The 17,613-nt window shown below is 48.0% G+C and overlaps 1 protein-coding gene across 1 annotated transcript in view; it reads right to left on the reverse strand.

Moving 5' to 3' along the window:
• The window catches only part of LOC134615226 (general transcription factor IIE subunit 1-like), a 32,397-nt gene extending 14,993 nt beyond the window's left edge, over positions 1-17,404 (reverse strand). Inside the window, exons 1-2 of the mRNA XM_063459718.1 lie at positions 17,358-17,404; positions 15,912-16,383 (exon numbers count right to left, since the gene is read on the reverse strand). Coding sequence (XP_063315788.1) covers positions 15,912-16,359 — 448 coding nt within the window. The 5' untranslated portion in view covers positions 16,360-16,383; positions 17,358-17,404. The remainder of the gene's footprint in view (positions 1-15,911; positions 16,384-17,357) is intronic.
• Between the last annotated feature and the right edge of the window lie 209 nt (positions 17,405-17,613).

Genomic DNA, 17,613 nt, shown 5'->3' on the forward strand with positions numbered 1-17,613 from the left:
AACCTGGAAATAAATTGGCAACCCCTATCGGATACAATAGATTTTGGAATACCGTGTAACCGAAACACCTCCCTGGCGAAGATAGAAGCAAGTTCCTTGGATGAGGGCAATTTGACAAGAGACACAAAATGAGCCATCTTAAAAAAAAAATAAAAAAAAATCAAAAAAAAAAAATCGATCCACTATCATCAGGATGACGGTTTTACCATTCGAATGAGGCAATTCAACAATAAAATCCATGGATAGATTGGACCAAGGCCTCTCGGGTATGGGTAACGGGTGCAACAACCCACAAGGAACTCTATGAGAAGACTTTATACTGGCACAAGTAATACATGCCTGTACGTAATTGGTGACGTCCTTGCGTAAGGAAGCCCACCAAAAATATCTAGAAACTGCTGTTAAGGTTTTGGTGATACCAGGATGTCCAGCAGTTTTGGTGTCATGATATAGTGACATAATGTCTCGTCTTTCAGGAACATCAACGAACAGTTTATCAGCAGGTCTCTCTCTAGGTGCCATGTTTTGTTTAGCCTGTATAACTTGCAAGAGGGATGAAGAAATCGATAGAACAGTAGTAGCTATTATTCTGTCCGGGGGAATGACAGGGGTATCATCAAACTCTTGTTTGTCAGTAGTTTCGAATTGTCTGGACAGAGCGTCAGCTTTACTGTTACGATCACCTGGTCTGTAGGTGATGATATAATTGAAACAAGATAAAAACAGTGACCACCTGGCCTGCCTAGAAGACAATCTTTTGGCCTCACTAAGGTAGGAAAGGTTTTTGTGATCCGTAAGAATAAGCATGGGATCCTTAGTACCCTCCAAAAGATGTCTCCATTCCTTAAGTGCTAAAACAATTGCAAGGAGTTCTCGATTGCCTATGTCATAATTCTTTTCGGCCTTGGACATCTGCTTGGAAAAGAAACCACAAGGATGTAATGGCTTTTCAGGTGATTCCCTTTGAGATAAGACAGCACCCACCCCAATATTTGAAGCATCAACTTCAAGAATAAATAATAATAAGAAGGGACAGGATGCTGTAAAATAGGAGCAGAGGCGAACGCAGTCTTAAGGAATTCAAAAGCCTCAAGCGCCTCTGGGGACGCGAGTATTACCATCCTTTTTAGTCATACAGGTTATAGGTGCTACAATGGAAGAAAAATCTTTAATAAAGCGCCTATAATAGTTAGAAAAACCAAGAAAACGCTAAATGGCTTTCAGACCCTGATGTAGAGGCCATTCGATGACAGCAGAAAGCTTCTTGGGATCAATATGAAAACCCTTAGCAGAAATTATATACCCCAAGAACTGGACTTCGGATTGATTAAACAAACATTTTTCTAGTTTGAGACCATTAACAAGAAGGGTTTTCAAAACTAATTTAACATGCATGTGATGAGTATGCAAATCGGTTGAATATATTAATATGTCGTCCAAGTACACCATTACAAATGTGTGAATGTACTCTCGTAGGACATCATTAATAAATTCTTGAAACACTGCTGGGGCATTACAAAGACCAAAGGGCATCACAGTGTACTCGTAATGACCACTCCTAGTATTGAATGCAGTTTTCCATTCATGGTCCTTTTTTATACGTATGAGATTGTATGCACCTCTAAGGTCCAGTTTAGTAAACACTGTAGCTTGTTTAAGCCTGTCAAATAATTCCGTGATTAAAAGGTATAGGGTAAGCATTTTTTATGGTGATTTTATTTAGGCCCCTATAATCGATACAAGGTCTTAAATAGCCCTCCTTCGACACAAAGAAGAATACAGCCCCTGCCAGAGAAGAGGATCTCCTTATAAACCACTTTTGCAAAGATTCTCTGATATATTCTTCCATGACAAGGTTTTCTTGAGGAGACAAAGGATACATCCTCCCTTTGGGAGGTATAGCGCCAGGTAACAAATCAATAGCACAATCGTAGGGTCTGTGAGGCGGTAACTTTTCAGCCTCCCTTTTATCGAAGACAGACTTAAGAGACCTGTACTGAGGAGGTATAACAGTAGACAAAGGAGTAGTAGTAGGAACATTAATAGAATTTAAAGGGGTGATTTTAACGATACAAGACTCTTGACAGGCATCACCTCAAGATACTATTTGTCCTGACTCCCAGTCAAAAATGGAATTGTGAGAACGCAACCATGGGTACCCTAACACGATGTGAGAGAAAGGAGAGGTGATGATCTGAAACCGAATGGTTTCTGAGTGTAACAACCCTGTATACATATGCAACGGTTCAGTTTCATGTGTGATAACTGGAGAGAATAATGGTCTACCATATTTGGCCTCAATGGCCAAGGGTGTCTTCTTCTCTCTAATGGGTATGTTGTGTTTTTTAACAAAGCCAGAATCTATGAAGTTCTTGGCTGCACCGGAATCAACCAGGGCTAGTATGTTCCCTGCTATGCTATTCTTTTCAAGATGCAGAGAAACAGGGAGAAGTAATCGGTTAGGAGGCAAATGTGGGAACTCAGATGTCACACCCAGGGCCAGTCCCCCATACAGTCTTAGGTGCGATAGTTTTCCAGACATACGGGACATTCTTGTCGCATATGGCCCTTCCTACCACAGTACAGGCAAAGTCCCTCCTTTCTCCTATACAATTTTTCAGCATCAGAGAGTAGTGATGTACCGAACTGTCCGCCGGTGAACAGTTCCCGGCGAAATTAGCGTGTTCGCGTTCGCCACGCGGACACATGCGCAGTTCGATCCGCCCCCTATTCGTCATCATTGGGCAAACTTTGACCCTGTGCCTCTCGGTCAGCAGACACATTCCAGCCAATCAGCAGCACTCCCTCCCTTCCACACCCTCCAACCTCCCTCCCAGCATCCATTTTCGATTCATTCGGAAGATGCATGCTTAGTGAGAGGAGGGAAAGTTTAGCTGCTGCTGATTAGATAGGGAAATTGATAGCTAGGCTAGGGTATTCAGTGTCCACTACAATCCTGAAGGACTCATCTGATCTCTGCTGTAAGGACAGCACCCCAAAAAGCCCTTTTTAGGGCTATAACATCAGGCTGCTTTTTTTTTTTTTTTTCCTGTGTAATGTAATTGCAGGTGCCTGCCTGCCAGCTTCTGTGTGAGGTTCACATTGGATACTGTGCCTACTTGCCCAGTGCCACCACTCATATTTGTTTTAACAATTGGTTAAGCTTTACATTTAAAATAAATATTTTTTTTTCACTATAATAGAAGAGCAGTTAGTTGTCTGCAAGCGTCTGGGTGTCAGGCCTACTTCAGCGTGTGCTCTGCAGACCTGTGCCAGCGTGCTTTGACAGTTGCCAATCATATCTGGTGTCTCTTTAGCGTGCTTTTACAAAGAAAAAAGGTTTCCAGTGTAAGCTAATAGCAGACAGTCAGTGTCCTTCAAGCGGCTCTGTCAGGCCTACTTCAGCGTGTGCTCTGCAGACCTGTGCCAGCGTGCTTTGACAGTTGCCACTCATATCTGGTGTCTCTATAGCGTGCTTTTACAACCCAAATTTTATTTTCACTGTAATAGAAGAGCAGTTGCCTGCCTGTCAGCTTCTGTGTCAGGTTGGATGCCTTGCCCATTTGCACAGTCAGTGCCACCACTCATATCTGTTTTAACAATAGCTTAAGCTTTAGATTTTAAAGAAATCATTTTTTTTCACTGTAATAGAAGATCAGTTAGTTGTCTGCAAGCGTCTGGGTGTCAGGCCTACTTCAGCGTGTGCTCTGTAGACCTGTTCCAGCGTGCTTTGACAGTTGCCAATCATATTTGGTGTCTCTATAGCGTGCTTTTAAAACCAAAATTTGTTTTTCACTGTTATAGATTGAATAGCAGTTACTTGTCTTCAAGCGGCTCTGTCAGTCCTTCCTTCAGCGTGTGCTCTGCAGAACTGTTCCAGTGCACATTGCCAATCATATCTGGTCTCACAGTAGCTTGCACGCATTGTACCACGAATCCCCCAAAAAATGACAGGCAGAGGCAGGCCACCCCGCAGGGGCCGTCGTGGTCGTGGTGCTGTGATTCCCTTTTGCCCTAGAATAATGCCCAGTTTTCAGAAGCCACGTACCCTGAACTTGAAAAGTTCTGAGGACTTAGTTGACTGGCTAACACAGGACACCCAATCTTGTACAGCCTCCGCTCGGAACCTTGACGCACCATCCTCCTCCAGCTTAGCTTCAGGCACCTCTCAAGATAGCACTCACCCGCCTGCCGCCACCACCAAAACTAGCACCACAGTCGCTTTACTTGGTATGTCAGAGGAGTTATTCACACACCCGTTTGAAGAAATGAGTGATGCGCAACCATTATTGCTAGAGGATGTAGATAACAGGGATATGTCTCAGGCAGGCAGCATTAAACACATGGAGGTACGGTGTGATGATGATGATGATGATGTTGTACCCGCTGCTGCTTCCTTTTCTGAGTTGTCAGATACAAGCGAAGCGGTTGATGATGACGATGCGTCCATGGATGTCACGTGGGTGCCCGCTCGGCAAGAAGAAGAACAGGGCGAAAGTTCAGATGGGGAGACAGAGAGGAGGAGGAGACGCGTTGGAAGCAGGGGGGGGTCGTCGCAAGGAGCTAGTGGCACAGTCAGACAGCATGCATCGGCACCCGGGGTCAGCCCGACAGCACGCCAATCAACGCATGCTGTGTCCACCACCAGAATGCCGTCATTGCAGAGCTCAGCAGTGTGGCATTTTTTTTGTGTGTCTGCCTCTGACAACAGCGATGCCATTTGCAACCTGTGCCAAAGGAAACTGAGTCGTGGGAGGTCCAACACCCACCTAGGTACAACTGCTTTGCGTAGGCACATGATCTCACATCACAAACGCCTATGGTATCAACACATGAGTACAAGCAGCACGCCTACTCTAAGCCGCCATCCTCCTCCTGGTCCAGCATCTTCAGCCACGTCAACCACTGCTGTCCTTCTTGCCCCCTCTCAACCATCCGCCACTCCGTCTCCCGCCTTGAGCAGTTCCCGCTCATCTGCCCACAGTCATGTGTCTGTCAAGGACATGTTTGAGCGTAAGAAGCCAATGTCACCAAGTCACCCCCTTGCCCAGCGTCTGACAGCTGGCTTGTCCGAACTATTAGCCCGCCAGCTTTTACCATACAATCTGGTTGAGTCTGAGGCGTTCAAAAAATTTGTAGCTATTGGGACACCGCAGTGGAAGGTACCCGGCCGGAATTTCTTTTCACAAAAGGCAATCCCCAACCTGTACTCGATTGTGCAAAAGGAAGTCATGGCATGTCTGGCACACAGTGTTGGGGCAAGGGTCCATCTGACCACTGATACCTGGTCTGCAAAGCATGGTCAGGGCAGGTATATCACCTACACTGCGCATTGGGTAAACCTGCTGACGGCTGACAAGCAAGGAATGCGTGGCATTGCAGAGGAGTTGGTGACACTGCCACGAATTGCAGGCAGTCCTGCTGCCACCTCCTCTACTCCTCCTACTCCATCCTCTTCTATAACCTCCTCGGCTGAGTCCTCTTGTGCCGCTGCTTCTTGCTCCACATCAACGGCACCCCCCCAGCTCCCCAGGTACTATTCCACATCCCGGATACGGCAGTGTCACGCCGTCTTGGGTTTGACTTGCTTGAAAGCAGAGAGTCACACCGGACAAGCACTCCTGTCCGCCCTGAACGCACAGGTGGAAAAGTGGCTGACTCCGCAGCAACTGGATATCGGCAAAGTGGTGTGTGACAACGGAAAAAATTTGATAGCGGCATTGAAGTTGGGCAAGTTGACACATGTGCCGTGCATGGCACATGTGTGTAATCTGATCGTACAACGCTTTGTGCATAAGTACACAGGCTTACAGGACGTCCTGAAGCAGGCCAGGAAGGTGTGTGGCCATTTCAGGCGTTCCTACACGGCCATGGCTCACTTTGCCGATATCCAGCGGCGAAACAACATGCCAGTGAGGCGCTTGATTTGCGACAGCCCTACACGTTGGAATTCAACACTCCTAATGTTCGACCGCCTGCTCCAACAAGAAAAAGCTGTTAATGAATATTTGTATGACCGGGGTGCTAGGACAGCCTCTGGGGAGCTGGGAATTTTTTTGCCACGTTACTGGACGCTCATGCGCAATGCCTGTAGGCTCATGCGTCCTTTTGAGGAGGTGACAAACCTAGTCAGTCGCAACGAAGGCACCATCAGCGACATCATACCATTTGTTTTCTTCATGGAGCGTGCCCTGCGAAGAGTGCTGGATCAGGCTGTAGATGAGCGTGAAGAGGAAGAGGAAGAGTTGTGGTCACCATCACCACCAGAAACAGCCTTATCAGCATCGCTTGCTGGACCTGCGGCAACGCTGGAAGAGGATTGTGAGGAAGAGGAGTCAGAGGAGGATTGTAGCTTTGAGGAGGAGGAGGAGGAGGAGGAGCAAGACCAAACACAAAAGGCATCCCAGGGTGCTCGTTGTCACCTATCTGGTACCCGTGGTGTTGTACGTGGCTGGGGGGAAGAACATACCTTCAATGACATCAGTGAGGAGGAGGAATGGGAAATGAGTAGCTCGGCATCCAACCTTGTGCAAATGGGGTCTTTCATGCTGTCCTGCCTGTTGAGGGACCCTCGTATAAAAAGGCTGAAGGAGAACGACCTGTACTGGGTGTCCACGCTACTAGACCCCCGGTATAAGCAGAAAGTGGCGGAAATGTTACCGAATTACAACAAGTCGGAAAGGATGCAGCATTTGCAAAATAAATTAAAAAGTATGCTTTACACAGCGTATAAGGGTGATGTCACAGCACAACTGGGAATCTAACAGGGGGAGAGGTGGAAGTCATCCTCCTCCTCCTCCCACGACCACGCCGGCAAGGACAGGACGCTTTAAAAAGACGTGTTGTTGATGGAGGACATGCGGACCTTTTTAAGTCCTATGCATCGCCACAGCCCTTCGGGATCCACCCTCAGAGAGCGACTCGACCGACAGGTAGCAGACTACCTCGCCTTAACTGCAGATATCGACACTCTGAGGAGCAATGAACCCCTTGACTACTGGGTGTGCAGGCTTGACCTGTGGCCTGAGCTATCCCAATTTGCGATAGAACTTCTGGCCTGCCCCGCTTCAAGTGTCCTGTCAGAAAGGACCTTCAGTGCAGCAGGAGGTATTGTCACTGAGAAGAGAAGTCGCCTAGGTCAAAAAAGTCTAGATTACCTCACCTTTATTAAGATGAATGAGGGATGGATCCCGAAGGGACTGACACTGGGCGATACATTCGCTTAAAAAAGGCCTGATGAGATGAGCTGCCTTGGGCTAAAAATGGTCCACACGCTGCTGTATTTTAGCTCTGAATGACGTTTGACTTGCGTGACTTATCCGCCACCAACTAGGGTTCAAGCCGCCATGTTTTAGGGCACTTTCTGCCTGTGAAACAAACATCAATTTTTCTGGCCGCTGCTACAGCAGCGGCTGCAACAATACCAAATTTTTCAGGCATGTGTACATGCCTAATTTTTAGGCCCACTGGTGCAGCACTGTGGCTTCAAAAACCAAACCAAAAATTAAAATCCTCCAAGATGGCACCAATATACCAGTGGTCTAAGCATCTTCCCACCTTGGCCTAAAAAGGGGAGGTGATTCAACAATTAAAAATCTCTGCCATTTACACGTCCACTGATAGGAGACGCGGAAGGTATTAAACTGATATAAACAATACTCCACTCCTATCAGTAGGTCCGTCCCATTGTGATTTATGCCCCTACCCACCGCGCAGGGATGGGGGCCGGGGGGGAGGAAAGTAGGCCCCCCCATTGTGATTTATGCCCCCCACCCACCGCGCAGGGGTGGGGGCCGAGGGGGGGAGGACAGTAGGTCACCCCATTGTGATTTATGGCCCCCACCCACCGCGCAGGGGTTGGGGAGGACAGTAGCTCCCCCCAGTGTGTATCAGGGGCTTTGAGGACAGGTGTCAATCCATACCTGCCAAGTGACCCTATGTAGGGGGAACAGTCTCTATTCTGCTCTGTGTCAGTGTGTATCATGGTCTCTGTGGACGGGGAACAGTCTCTATTCTGCTCTGTGTCAGTGTGTATCATGGTCTCTGTGGACGGGGAACAGTCTCTATTCTGCTCTGTGTCAGTGTGTATCATGGACTCTGTGGACAGGGAACAGTCTCTATTCTGCTCTGTGTCAGTGTGTATCAGGGGTTTTGAGGACAGGTGTCAATCCATATCTGCCAAGTGACCCTATGTAGGGGGAACAGTCCCTATTCTGCTCTGTGTCAGTGTGTATCAGGGGTTTTGAGGACAGGTGTCAATCCATATCTGCCAAGTGACCCTATGTAGGGGGAACAGTCTCTATTCTGCTCTGTGTCAGTGTGTATCAGGGTCCCTGAGGACAGGTGTCAATCCATATCTGCCAAGTGACCCTATGTAGGGGTAACAGTCCCTATTCTGCTCTGTGTCAGTGTGTATCATGGTCTCTGTGGACAGGGAACAGTCTCTATTCTGCTCTGTGTCAGTGTGTATCGTGGGTTTTGAGGACAGGTGTCAATCCATATCTGCCAAGTGACCCTATGTAGGGGGAACAGTCCCTATTCTGCTCTGTGTCAGTGTGTATCATGGTCTCTGTGGACAGGGAACAGTCTCTATTCTGCTCTGTGTCAGTGTGTATCGTGGGTTTTGAGGACAGGTGTCAATCCATATCTGCCAAGTGACCCTATGTAGGGGGAACAGTCCCTATTCTGCTCTGTGTCAGTGTGTATCAGGGGTTTTGAGGACAGGTGTCAATCCATATCTGCCAAGTGACCTTATGTAGGGGGAACAGTCCCTATTCTGCTCTGTGTCAGTGTGTATCAGGGGTTTTGAGGACAGGTGTCAATCCATATCTGCCAAATGACCCTATTGTCAGGATCGGGACAGGGATCCAACACGCAGAGTACAAACAGGTGGTAGGTACGTATACCGGACCTTAGAATGGCCGGACTTAACGTAAGGAGTAAGTAGAGAATGGTCTAAGAACAAGCCGAGGTCGAGGGAACGAGAGGACAGGTAAGCGAGAGACAAGCCGAGTCAAAGGGTAACAGAGGTAAACAAGGTAGTACAAACAAGCCGGGTCAGAACCAAAGAGACAACTAGAATACAAGAGCACTGAGTGACTAGACAGGCTAGAACCACGACAGGGCAATGAGCAGATGCCGAAAGCCTTACTTTATACCTTGATTCTAGAGGGTAATCACGCCCCCGACGAGTCCTGATTAGTGCTCGGGACTTGACGGACAGGTCGACCCGGGTTGGCGTCATGACGTCGACTACTGAGCGTCGCGTCATATAAGGAAGTGGATACCTCGCGGTCGGCTTGTAAATGGCCGAGAGGAACGGAAGAAACAACCCCTCTGGGAGGATAAACGTCTAAGTCTCTCACCTCCTCTGAGGTAGAGACTACAGGTACCCTGACACCTATGTAGGGGGAACAGTCCCTATTCTGCTCTGTGTCAGTGTGTATCAGGGGTTTTGAGGACAGGTGTCAATCCATATCTGCCAAGTGACCCTATGTAGGGGGAACAGTCTCTATTCTGCTCTGTGTCAGTGTGTATCAGGGCTGGGCTTTGAGGACAGGTGTCAATGTTAGGTGATTTCTGCCCTTTATGGATTAAAAGCAGACTCTGCATCAACTGTGCAATTTTCCATGGGAGTTTTGCCATGGATCCCCCTCTGGCATGCCACAGTCCAGGTGTTAGTCCCCTTGAAACAACTTTTCCATCACTATTGTGGCCAGAAAGAGTCCCTGTTGTTTTTAAAATTTGCCTGCCCATTGAAGTCAATGGCGGTTCGCGAACATTTGCGGAAGTTCGCGAACCGAAAATTTCGGGTTCGCGACAACACTATCAGAGAGCTTAGCAACCCCTAAATGCATGGGTTCTTCCTCTGATACCTTGGAACTCTCAGGAATAGCAACTCTAGGAGTATTGAGTGTAACAAGGCGTCTATTCCTAGTCTTGGTATAGAGTCTGTCACGAATCCTATTGTCTATATCAATGAGATATTCTAATGGTATAGTAAGATCCCTGGCCGCTACCTCATCCAATATTGTTTCAGATAGACCTTCCATAAACGCAGTAGTCAGCCCATTGTTGGTCCAATCTACCTGTGAAGCAAGGGTACGGAACTGAATAGCATAATCAGCAACAGACTTAGATCCCTGTTTAATTCTCATTAATGCCCTGGCGGCATTCTTCGACCTTTTAGTTGTGTCAAAGATTCTACGAAAAGCCGTAAGGAAGCTATTGAAATCATGCACCATAGGTCCATTAGCCTCCCAAATAGGATTTGCCCACTCAAGTGCTTTATCTGTTGTTTATCTATAAGTTGGTGCATAAGGAAACCAACCTTAGACCTATCAGTGGGAAATGAACGTGGATACATCTCAAAGTGGAATTCCAGTTGATTAATGAATCCCCTGCATGTCTTAGCATCCCCTCCATACCTGGGTGGAGGGGTTAGATGTGCAGAAGCATTAGGCATGGTAGATGTATCTGGTGCAAGGGGTGCAGGAGGAGCTGGTACGGGTACCGGAGCCGTTCTAGATAAGAGTGTCTGGATGGCCTGAGCCATCTGATCCATACGATGATCCTGCTCTACAAATCTAGCCTCATGAGAAGCCATGTGCTAACCTAAATCTGCAGGGTCCATGGCCCTATCGTAATGTCACAGTAGTGTACCCACAACACGCAAGATTTAGTCCAACAATAGACAAGATAAAGCAGATACGTCTTACCGGACCTTAGAATGGCCGGACTCGACGTATAACAGAGAAGTGACAGAGTCAGGAACGAGCCGAGGTCAAGGGAACAGAGAGACAGCAAAAACAAGAACTAGCCAAGGTCTGGTACACAGGAATCAGGAAACTGGCAAACAAGACAAAGCAGGGATAACGAGAAAAACTGAGTCAAATACAAAGCCAAGGTCAAGCACGAAAAATCACAACTGAACGATACAAGCACTAAAGGGAACTGAATCAGAAACCACGATAGGGCAGGAAGTTAAGGAAGAGGTAAGTATAAATACCCTAGTATTTAATTTGATTGGCCCCTGTCATATGCACGCCCCAAAATGTGAGTGTATGGGGAATGTGGAATGACAGGGGCCAATGGGAGACCGTTTTACATTTCGGCTCCCACTGTCCCTTTAAGAGCGCGCCCGAGACGTGCGGCGCGCTCTTAGAGCTAGGCGGGACACGTGACCGCGTGTCATGGTCAGTGCCCGCCTTCGTCTGAACTTCAAGAAAGCCGCGCGCGGTGGGAATAGAGGACCTCGGCTGGCCCCCGGATAAGGTAAGTACCACTACACCCCCTAACCGTGCATGCCCTGGTGTAGCTGCACCACCAGTCAGACTCGGACTGGCCATAGGACAAAGAGCAAATGCCGGTGGGCCGCGATGGCCATGGGCCGAAGCCAACAGGGGAGAGCAAAAGATCTTCCCTGTTGGCCCATGCAGAGCCGGCACTATCCGAGCACTAGCCCTGCTGTGTGCCTTCATGGGCCTGTGGGGAGATCAAAGATTTTCCCTCACTGGCCCATAACCACTAACAGACGCCCACCTGGGGAGGGAGGGAGAGAGGACCCGGGAAGCTCTGGCTTAAAGCTCCGCCGGGTTCCTCTCGAGAGATTGCAGCGTTATATCGGTTACCATGGCAATCCTCACACAGAACCCCACACACACAACTCTGGATCATCTACACACACTAAAGCCCTATATACACTCTGAATCCTCTATGCACACAAACACACACTAGGTCTCTTATTAAACAAACACACTCTACAACCTCTATTACACACACACACACACACAGTGGCGTACATACCAGGGTCGCAGGGGTCGCGGCTGCGACCGGGCCCGGCCCACCAGGGGGCCCGGCCGTCCTGCGACCCAGGTATGTAGGTCACTGGGCCAGCCTCTTCTGCTGGGGGGCCCAGGAGCCAGCCACCTCCGGGCCCCCCGAGGCTGGCCCTGCTGTCACCCGGCTGGCTGGCGGGCGCGCGAGGGAGCACTGTCCCCTGTGTGCTCCCTCTTCAGCTCCCTCGCGCACTGCACTGAAACCGGAGCCGGAAGATGACGTCATCTTCCGGCTCCGGCATCAGTACGCGGCGCGCGAGGGAGCTGAAGAGGGAGCACCCAGGGGACAGTGCTCCCTCGCGCGCCAGCCAGCCAGCCGGGTGACAGCCTGGCCAGCAACACCACTGGACCCCAGGGAATCCCCCCAGCTCTCCCACAGGTAAGGAGGCTGGGGGGATTTAAAAAAAAAAAAAAAAGTGTGAGTGTGTTAGTGAGTGTGTGTGTGTGTTAGTGAGTGTGTGTGTGTTAGTGAGTGTGTGTGTGTTAGTGAGTGTGTGTTAGTGTTAGTGAGTGTGTGTGTGTTAGTGAGTGTGTGTGTTAGTGTTAGTGAGTGTGTGTGTTAGTGTTAGAGGGTGTGTGTTAGTGAGTGTGTTAGTGTTAGTGAGTGTGTGTGTTAGTGAGTGTGTGTGTGTGTGTGTTAGTGTTAGAGTGTGTGTGTTAGTGAGTGTGTGTGTTAGTGTGTGTGTTAGTGAGTGTGTGTGTTAGTGAGTGTGTGTGTTAGTGAGTGTGTGTGTTAGTGTTAGAGAGTGTGTGTTAGTGTTAGAGAGTGTGTGTGTTAGTGTTAGAGAGTGTGTGTGTGTTAGTGAGTGTGTTAGTGTTAGTGAGGGTGTGTGTTAGTGTTAGTGAGTGTGTGTGTTAGTGTTAGTGAGTGTGTTAGTGTTAGTGAGTGTGTTAGTGTTAGTGAGTGTGTTAGTGTTAGTGAGTGTGTTAGTGTTAGTGAGTGTGTTAGTGTTAGTGTGTGTGTTAGTGTTAGTGAGTGTGTTAGAGTGAGTGTGTGTGTGTGTGTTAGTGTGTGTGTGTGTGTTAGTGTGTGTGTCTGTTACTGAGTATGTTTGTGTGTGTCTGTCAGTAAATGTGTGCGTCTGTTCATGAGAGTGTGTGTGTGTGTGTGTCTTAAGCACTTACCTTTCTCCAGCGCCGGACTCCCTTAACGCTGGGGATCTCTCCGTCCCCATCCGCCTCTCAGCTCCGAATGCACATGCGTGGCAAGAGCCACGCGCGCATTCAAACCGCCCATAGGAAAGCATTACTCAATGCTTTCCTATGGACGTTCAGCGTCTTCTCACTGTGATTTTCACAGTGAGAATCGCAGAAAATCCTCTAGCGGCTGTCAATGAGACAGCCACTAGAGGCTGGATTAACCCTCAGTGAAACATAGCCGTTTCTCTGAAACTGCTATGTTTTCAGATGCAGGGTTAAAACTAGAGAGACCTGGCACCCAGACCACTTCATTGAGCTGATGTGATCTGGGTGTCTGTAGTGGTCCTTTAAGTGTATGTGTTTATGCATGCACTGGCATACATACCGCGGTCGCACGGGTCGCAGCCCTGCGACCAGGTGCCCGCCGCCATGTGTTGCGGCCCCAGCCTGCGCAGAGTAAGCGCTCGCGCGGGGGGAGGGGGGGGCCCCGGATCAGTTTTCGCACCGGGGCCCCATGGGTTGTGTGTACGCCACTGCACACACACACACACTCTCTCTCTCTCTCATGTGCTACAGCCCCAAGCTACGCATTACCCCACAAACACATCACACCACAATCAGCTCACTCTACACACACGCAATCCTACACACGCACAATACTCTACTGGCCCTTTTGTCTCTTGGTATCCCACTTATGGAGACACCAGAGACAAGTTACAAGCAAAGACAGAGCAAGCATGTTAATAAAGGAAGGAGGGTAGGAAAGAATGCCATGGGACAGGGGAGGAGGGAGGAAAGAACGCTATGGGACAGGGGGGGGGGGTAGGAAAGAACGCTATGGGACCGGGGGGGGTAGGAAAGAACGCTATGGGACGGGGGGGGGTAGGAAAGAACGCTATGGGACGGGGGGGGGGGGTAGGAAAGAACGCTATGGGACGGGGGGGTAGGAAAGAACGCTATGGGATGGGGGGGTAGGAAAGAACGCTATGGGATGGGGGGGTAGGAAAGAACGCTATGGGACGGGGGGTAGGAAAGAACGCTATGGGACGGGGGGTAGGAAAGAACGCTATGGGACGGGGGGGTAGGAAAGAACGCTATGGGACGGGGGGGTAGGAAAGAACGCTATGGGACGGGGGGGTAGGAAAGAACGCTATGGGACGGGGGGGTAGGAAAGAACGCTATGGGACGGGGGGGTAGGAAAGAACGCTATGGGACGGGGGGGTAGGAAAGAACGCTATGGGACGGGGGGGTAGGAAAGAACGCTATGGGACGGGGGGGTAGGAAAGAACGCTATGGGACGGGGGGGTAGGAAAGAACGCTATGGGACGGGGGGGTAGGAAAGAACGCTATGGGACGGGGGTAGGAAAGAACGCTATGGGACGGGGGTAGGAAAGAACGCTATGGGACGGGGGTAGGAAAGAACGCTATGGGACGGGGGTAGGAAAGAACGCTATGGGACGGGGGGGTAGGAAAGAACGCTATGGGACGGGGGGGTAGGAAAGAACGCTATGGGACGGGGGGGTAGGAAAGAACGCTATGGGACGGGGGGGTAGGAAAGAACGCTATGGGACGGGGGGTAGGAAAGAACGCTATGGGACGGGGGGGTAGGAAAGAACGCTATGGGACGGGGGGGTAGGAAAGAACGCTATGGGACGGGGGGGTAGGAAAGAACGCTATGGGACGGGGGGGTAGGAAAGAACGCTATGGGACGGGGGGGTAGGAAAGAACGCTATGGGACGGGGGGTAGGAAAGAACGCTATGGGACGGGGGGGTAGGAAAGAACGCTATGGGACGGGGGGGTAGGAAAGAACGCTATGGGACGGGGGGGTAGGAAAGAACGCTATGGGACGGGGGGGTAGGAAAGAACGCTATGGGACGGGGGGGGTAGGAAAGAACGCTATGGGACGGGGGGGTAGGAAAGAACGCTATGGGACGGGGGGGTAGGAAAGAACGCTATGGGACGGGGGGGTAGGAAAGAACGCTATGGGACGGGGGGGTAGGAAAGAACACTATGGGACGGGGGGGTAGGAAAGAACACTATGGGACGGGGGGGTAGGAAAGAACACTATGGGACGGGGGGGTAGGAAAGAACACTATGGGGGGAGAGAAAGGAACATTAAGGGAGGGCACTAAGGTTCAGAGAATGTAAAAGGAACACTGGAGTGGGGGTGGGGCAGGAAAAGATAAGAGGGGGAATGGGGAGTTCCTACCGCACATATTTACACACACACAAATAATCTGACTGGCATGTATATTTTGTGCATTTACCACTTAATAAAAAAAGATTTGCAAAAAAAATTTTTTCTCAAAAAGGTAAATGTACAGAATATCGCCAAGCTATCGGCCTGAAAGTTCACAGATTATCAGCTCTAAAAAAAAAAACAAAAAAAACACAAAAAAAAAACCACAATATCGGTCGATCCCTAATATATAGTGGAATTTTTCAGTTTCATATGGTGTAGCTTGCTATACATTTATAGTGCAGGAATGAGTGGAACTGTGGTTGGGGATAAACCCATGGGCAGAGATGTATGGGATGAGTCTCCTCATGACGCATTATACATTGAAAGAAATAGTTATGTAAAGTATTTATTTGATATGCTTTGCCTTTTTAATGTATTAAAAAAGGGTTTACTGTTGAAGGAAACATCGAGCACCATAAGCACTACAGTCCACAATCATTGGCTCAAATCACTTAGCTGGAGAATGGAGAATCCAGAAGCAAGGTCTAAAACTGCAGCTGTTGCCGAGTCCCACTATTCTGAAATAGTTTGCCAAAGTTACACTAGAGGGTGCCTGGATACTACTGGCACAATAACCACTGCATAAGGCTACAGTGGTTATAGTACTTGGAGTGTTTTTTATTTTTTAAACAAACAAACAAAAAAAAAATTTAGTGTTATAGAGTTTAGTGAGCACAGTTACATAAAGTACCTGAAAATGGATCAAAGAGTTGGTTGACTTCCAGATCAGAGTAGGTGTTAAGACATCCAGGACATTTAAATGAAGCTCTAGTGGTGGAATCTCTTTCATCAGACTCTATTTTACGACGGATGTGGTCCAGTTTATACTTTACGACATCTACCAGAACTTTATAATTAATATAATAGTAATTGTGTTTGGTGCTTTTCCCATTTGGTCCAGTTTCAACACGCATGCGACACTTGACAAATTTATCTGCCTTCAGGGTGTTGAGGACTGCCCGAAGCTGTTTCTTGTCAAACTTCAGAAGCAGAGCTATGTCATCCTCTTTCACACATGGGTATCGGATGAGCACATCAAGAGTCAATGAGTGCTCCAGCCCGTAAAATCCTCGGACCATATACTTAGCAAGACGCTTCAAGGAAGCTGGAACTTCAGTCATAGTGTCTTGATCACCCATCGCAACACTGTAAATTCTGCAAAACTGAACACATCACATTGGGTCATTTAAATGGTTTGTTGATCACAAACAGTTCAAGTTAAAACCGATTACATTCCTGGCTTGTTTTCAGACCAATTTTTTTCCTCCTGATTAGTATGCAAGTGGTACTAAACAGAAATTACTGAAATTGCATGGTTAAAGGGACACTATAGGGACCACTCATTGAAGTGGTCTGGGTGCAGTGTTTCTGTCAGCTGAACCTTGCAATTGTAATTATTGCAGTTATCGATAAACTGTAATAATTACATTGGAGGGTTAACTCCACCTTCAGTGGCTGTCTAGGGAGGTGTGACTAGGGCTGTATAAACAAAGTGATTTAACTCCTAAAATGGCAGAGAATTGCGCTGTGAGACTGCAGGGGCATGATCTATACACCAAAACTACTTAATTAAGCTAAATTTGTTTTGGTGCCTATAGTGTCCCTTTAACTGTTGGCTAGATTTTATTCCATTTGCTCCTAAAGGATTTCCTGGAACTGTAATCTGGCTGATTTTTTTGCATTTACTGCAGCTTCATCATCATCATTATTATTATGATGTTTCTGCACCATAAAGACACAGTATTATTTAGAATTTCTTGGCCACTGGGATGGAATCATCCTCCACTTTGTAGATTTGCATTCTTCTCATGCCAGCTAGGTATATTTACCACGAACTCTAAAAGAGTTCTTTACTAAGCTATGAATTTTAGTGAAATCCAATTGGCAAAATTTAGGTATAACAGTTGCTTTGGATAATTTACCAACTCAGCTCTGTTGACAGCTTGCCAATTTTAGACGGAGTTGTAGAATTCAGATTTAATTTGCTATATTTCAGAGTTTAGTGAATAACTGTGTCACGATAACCCTAAACTACATTAAAGATTCTGATTCTGCATGCTCATTATCCATCAATCATTGCAAACTCTGTGTACATGGCACATAGCTGTCCTCTATTTAGTCAGAATATAGTCTATACCTGTGCTCTCTTTAGAAAGTAATATTGGAGAGTGCGTCTCTGCTGTAGTCTGGAGGGACCATTGGGAATAGACTGAACACAAATAAAGCTGTTAAATAGGCTAATTAAAAGTCGCTTCCAGCTGTGCTATGGATTTATTGAAGATTTAAGACAGACTTTTCAGCTTGTGAAAACAAACATTTGCCTAACATGTAGCCTCGCAGATACTATAGGACTAAACACTAAACTGTGGTTTGTTGGAATTTCACCAGGAAGC

Source organism: Pelobates fuscus, chromosome 6 (assembly GCF_036172605.1).
Source record: "Pelobates fuscus isolate aPelFus1 chromosome 6, aPelFus1.pri, whole genome shotgun sequence".
Taxonomy (NCBI): Eukaryota; Metazoa; Chordata; class Amphibia; order Anura; family Pelobatidae; genus Pelobates; species Pelobates fuscus.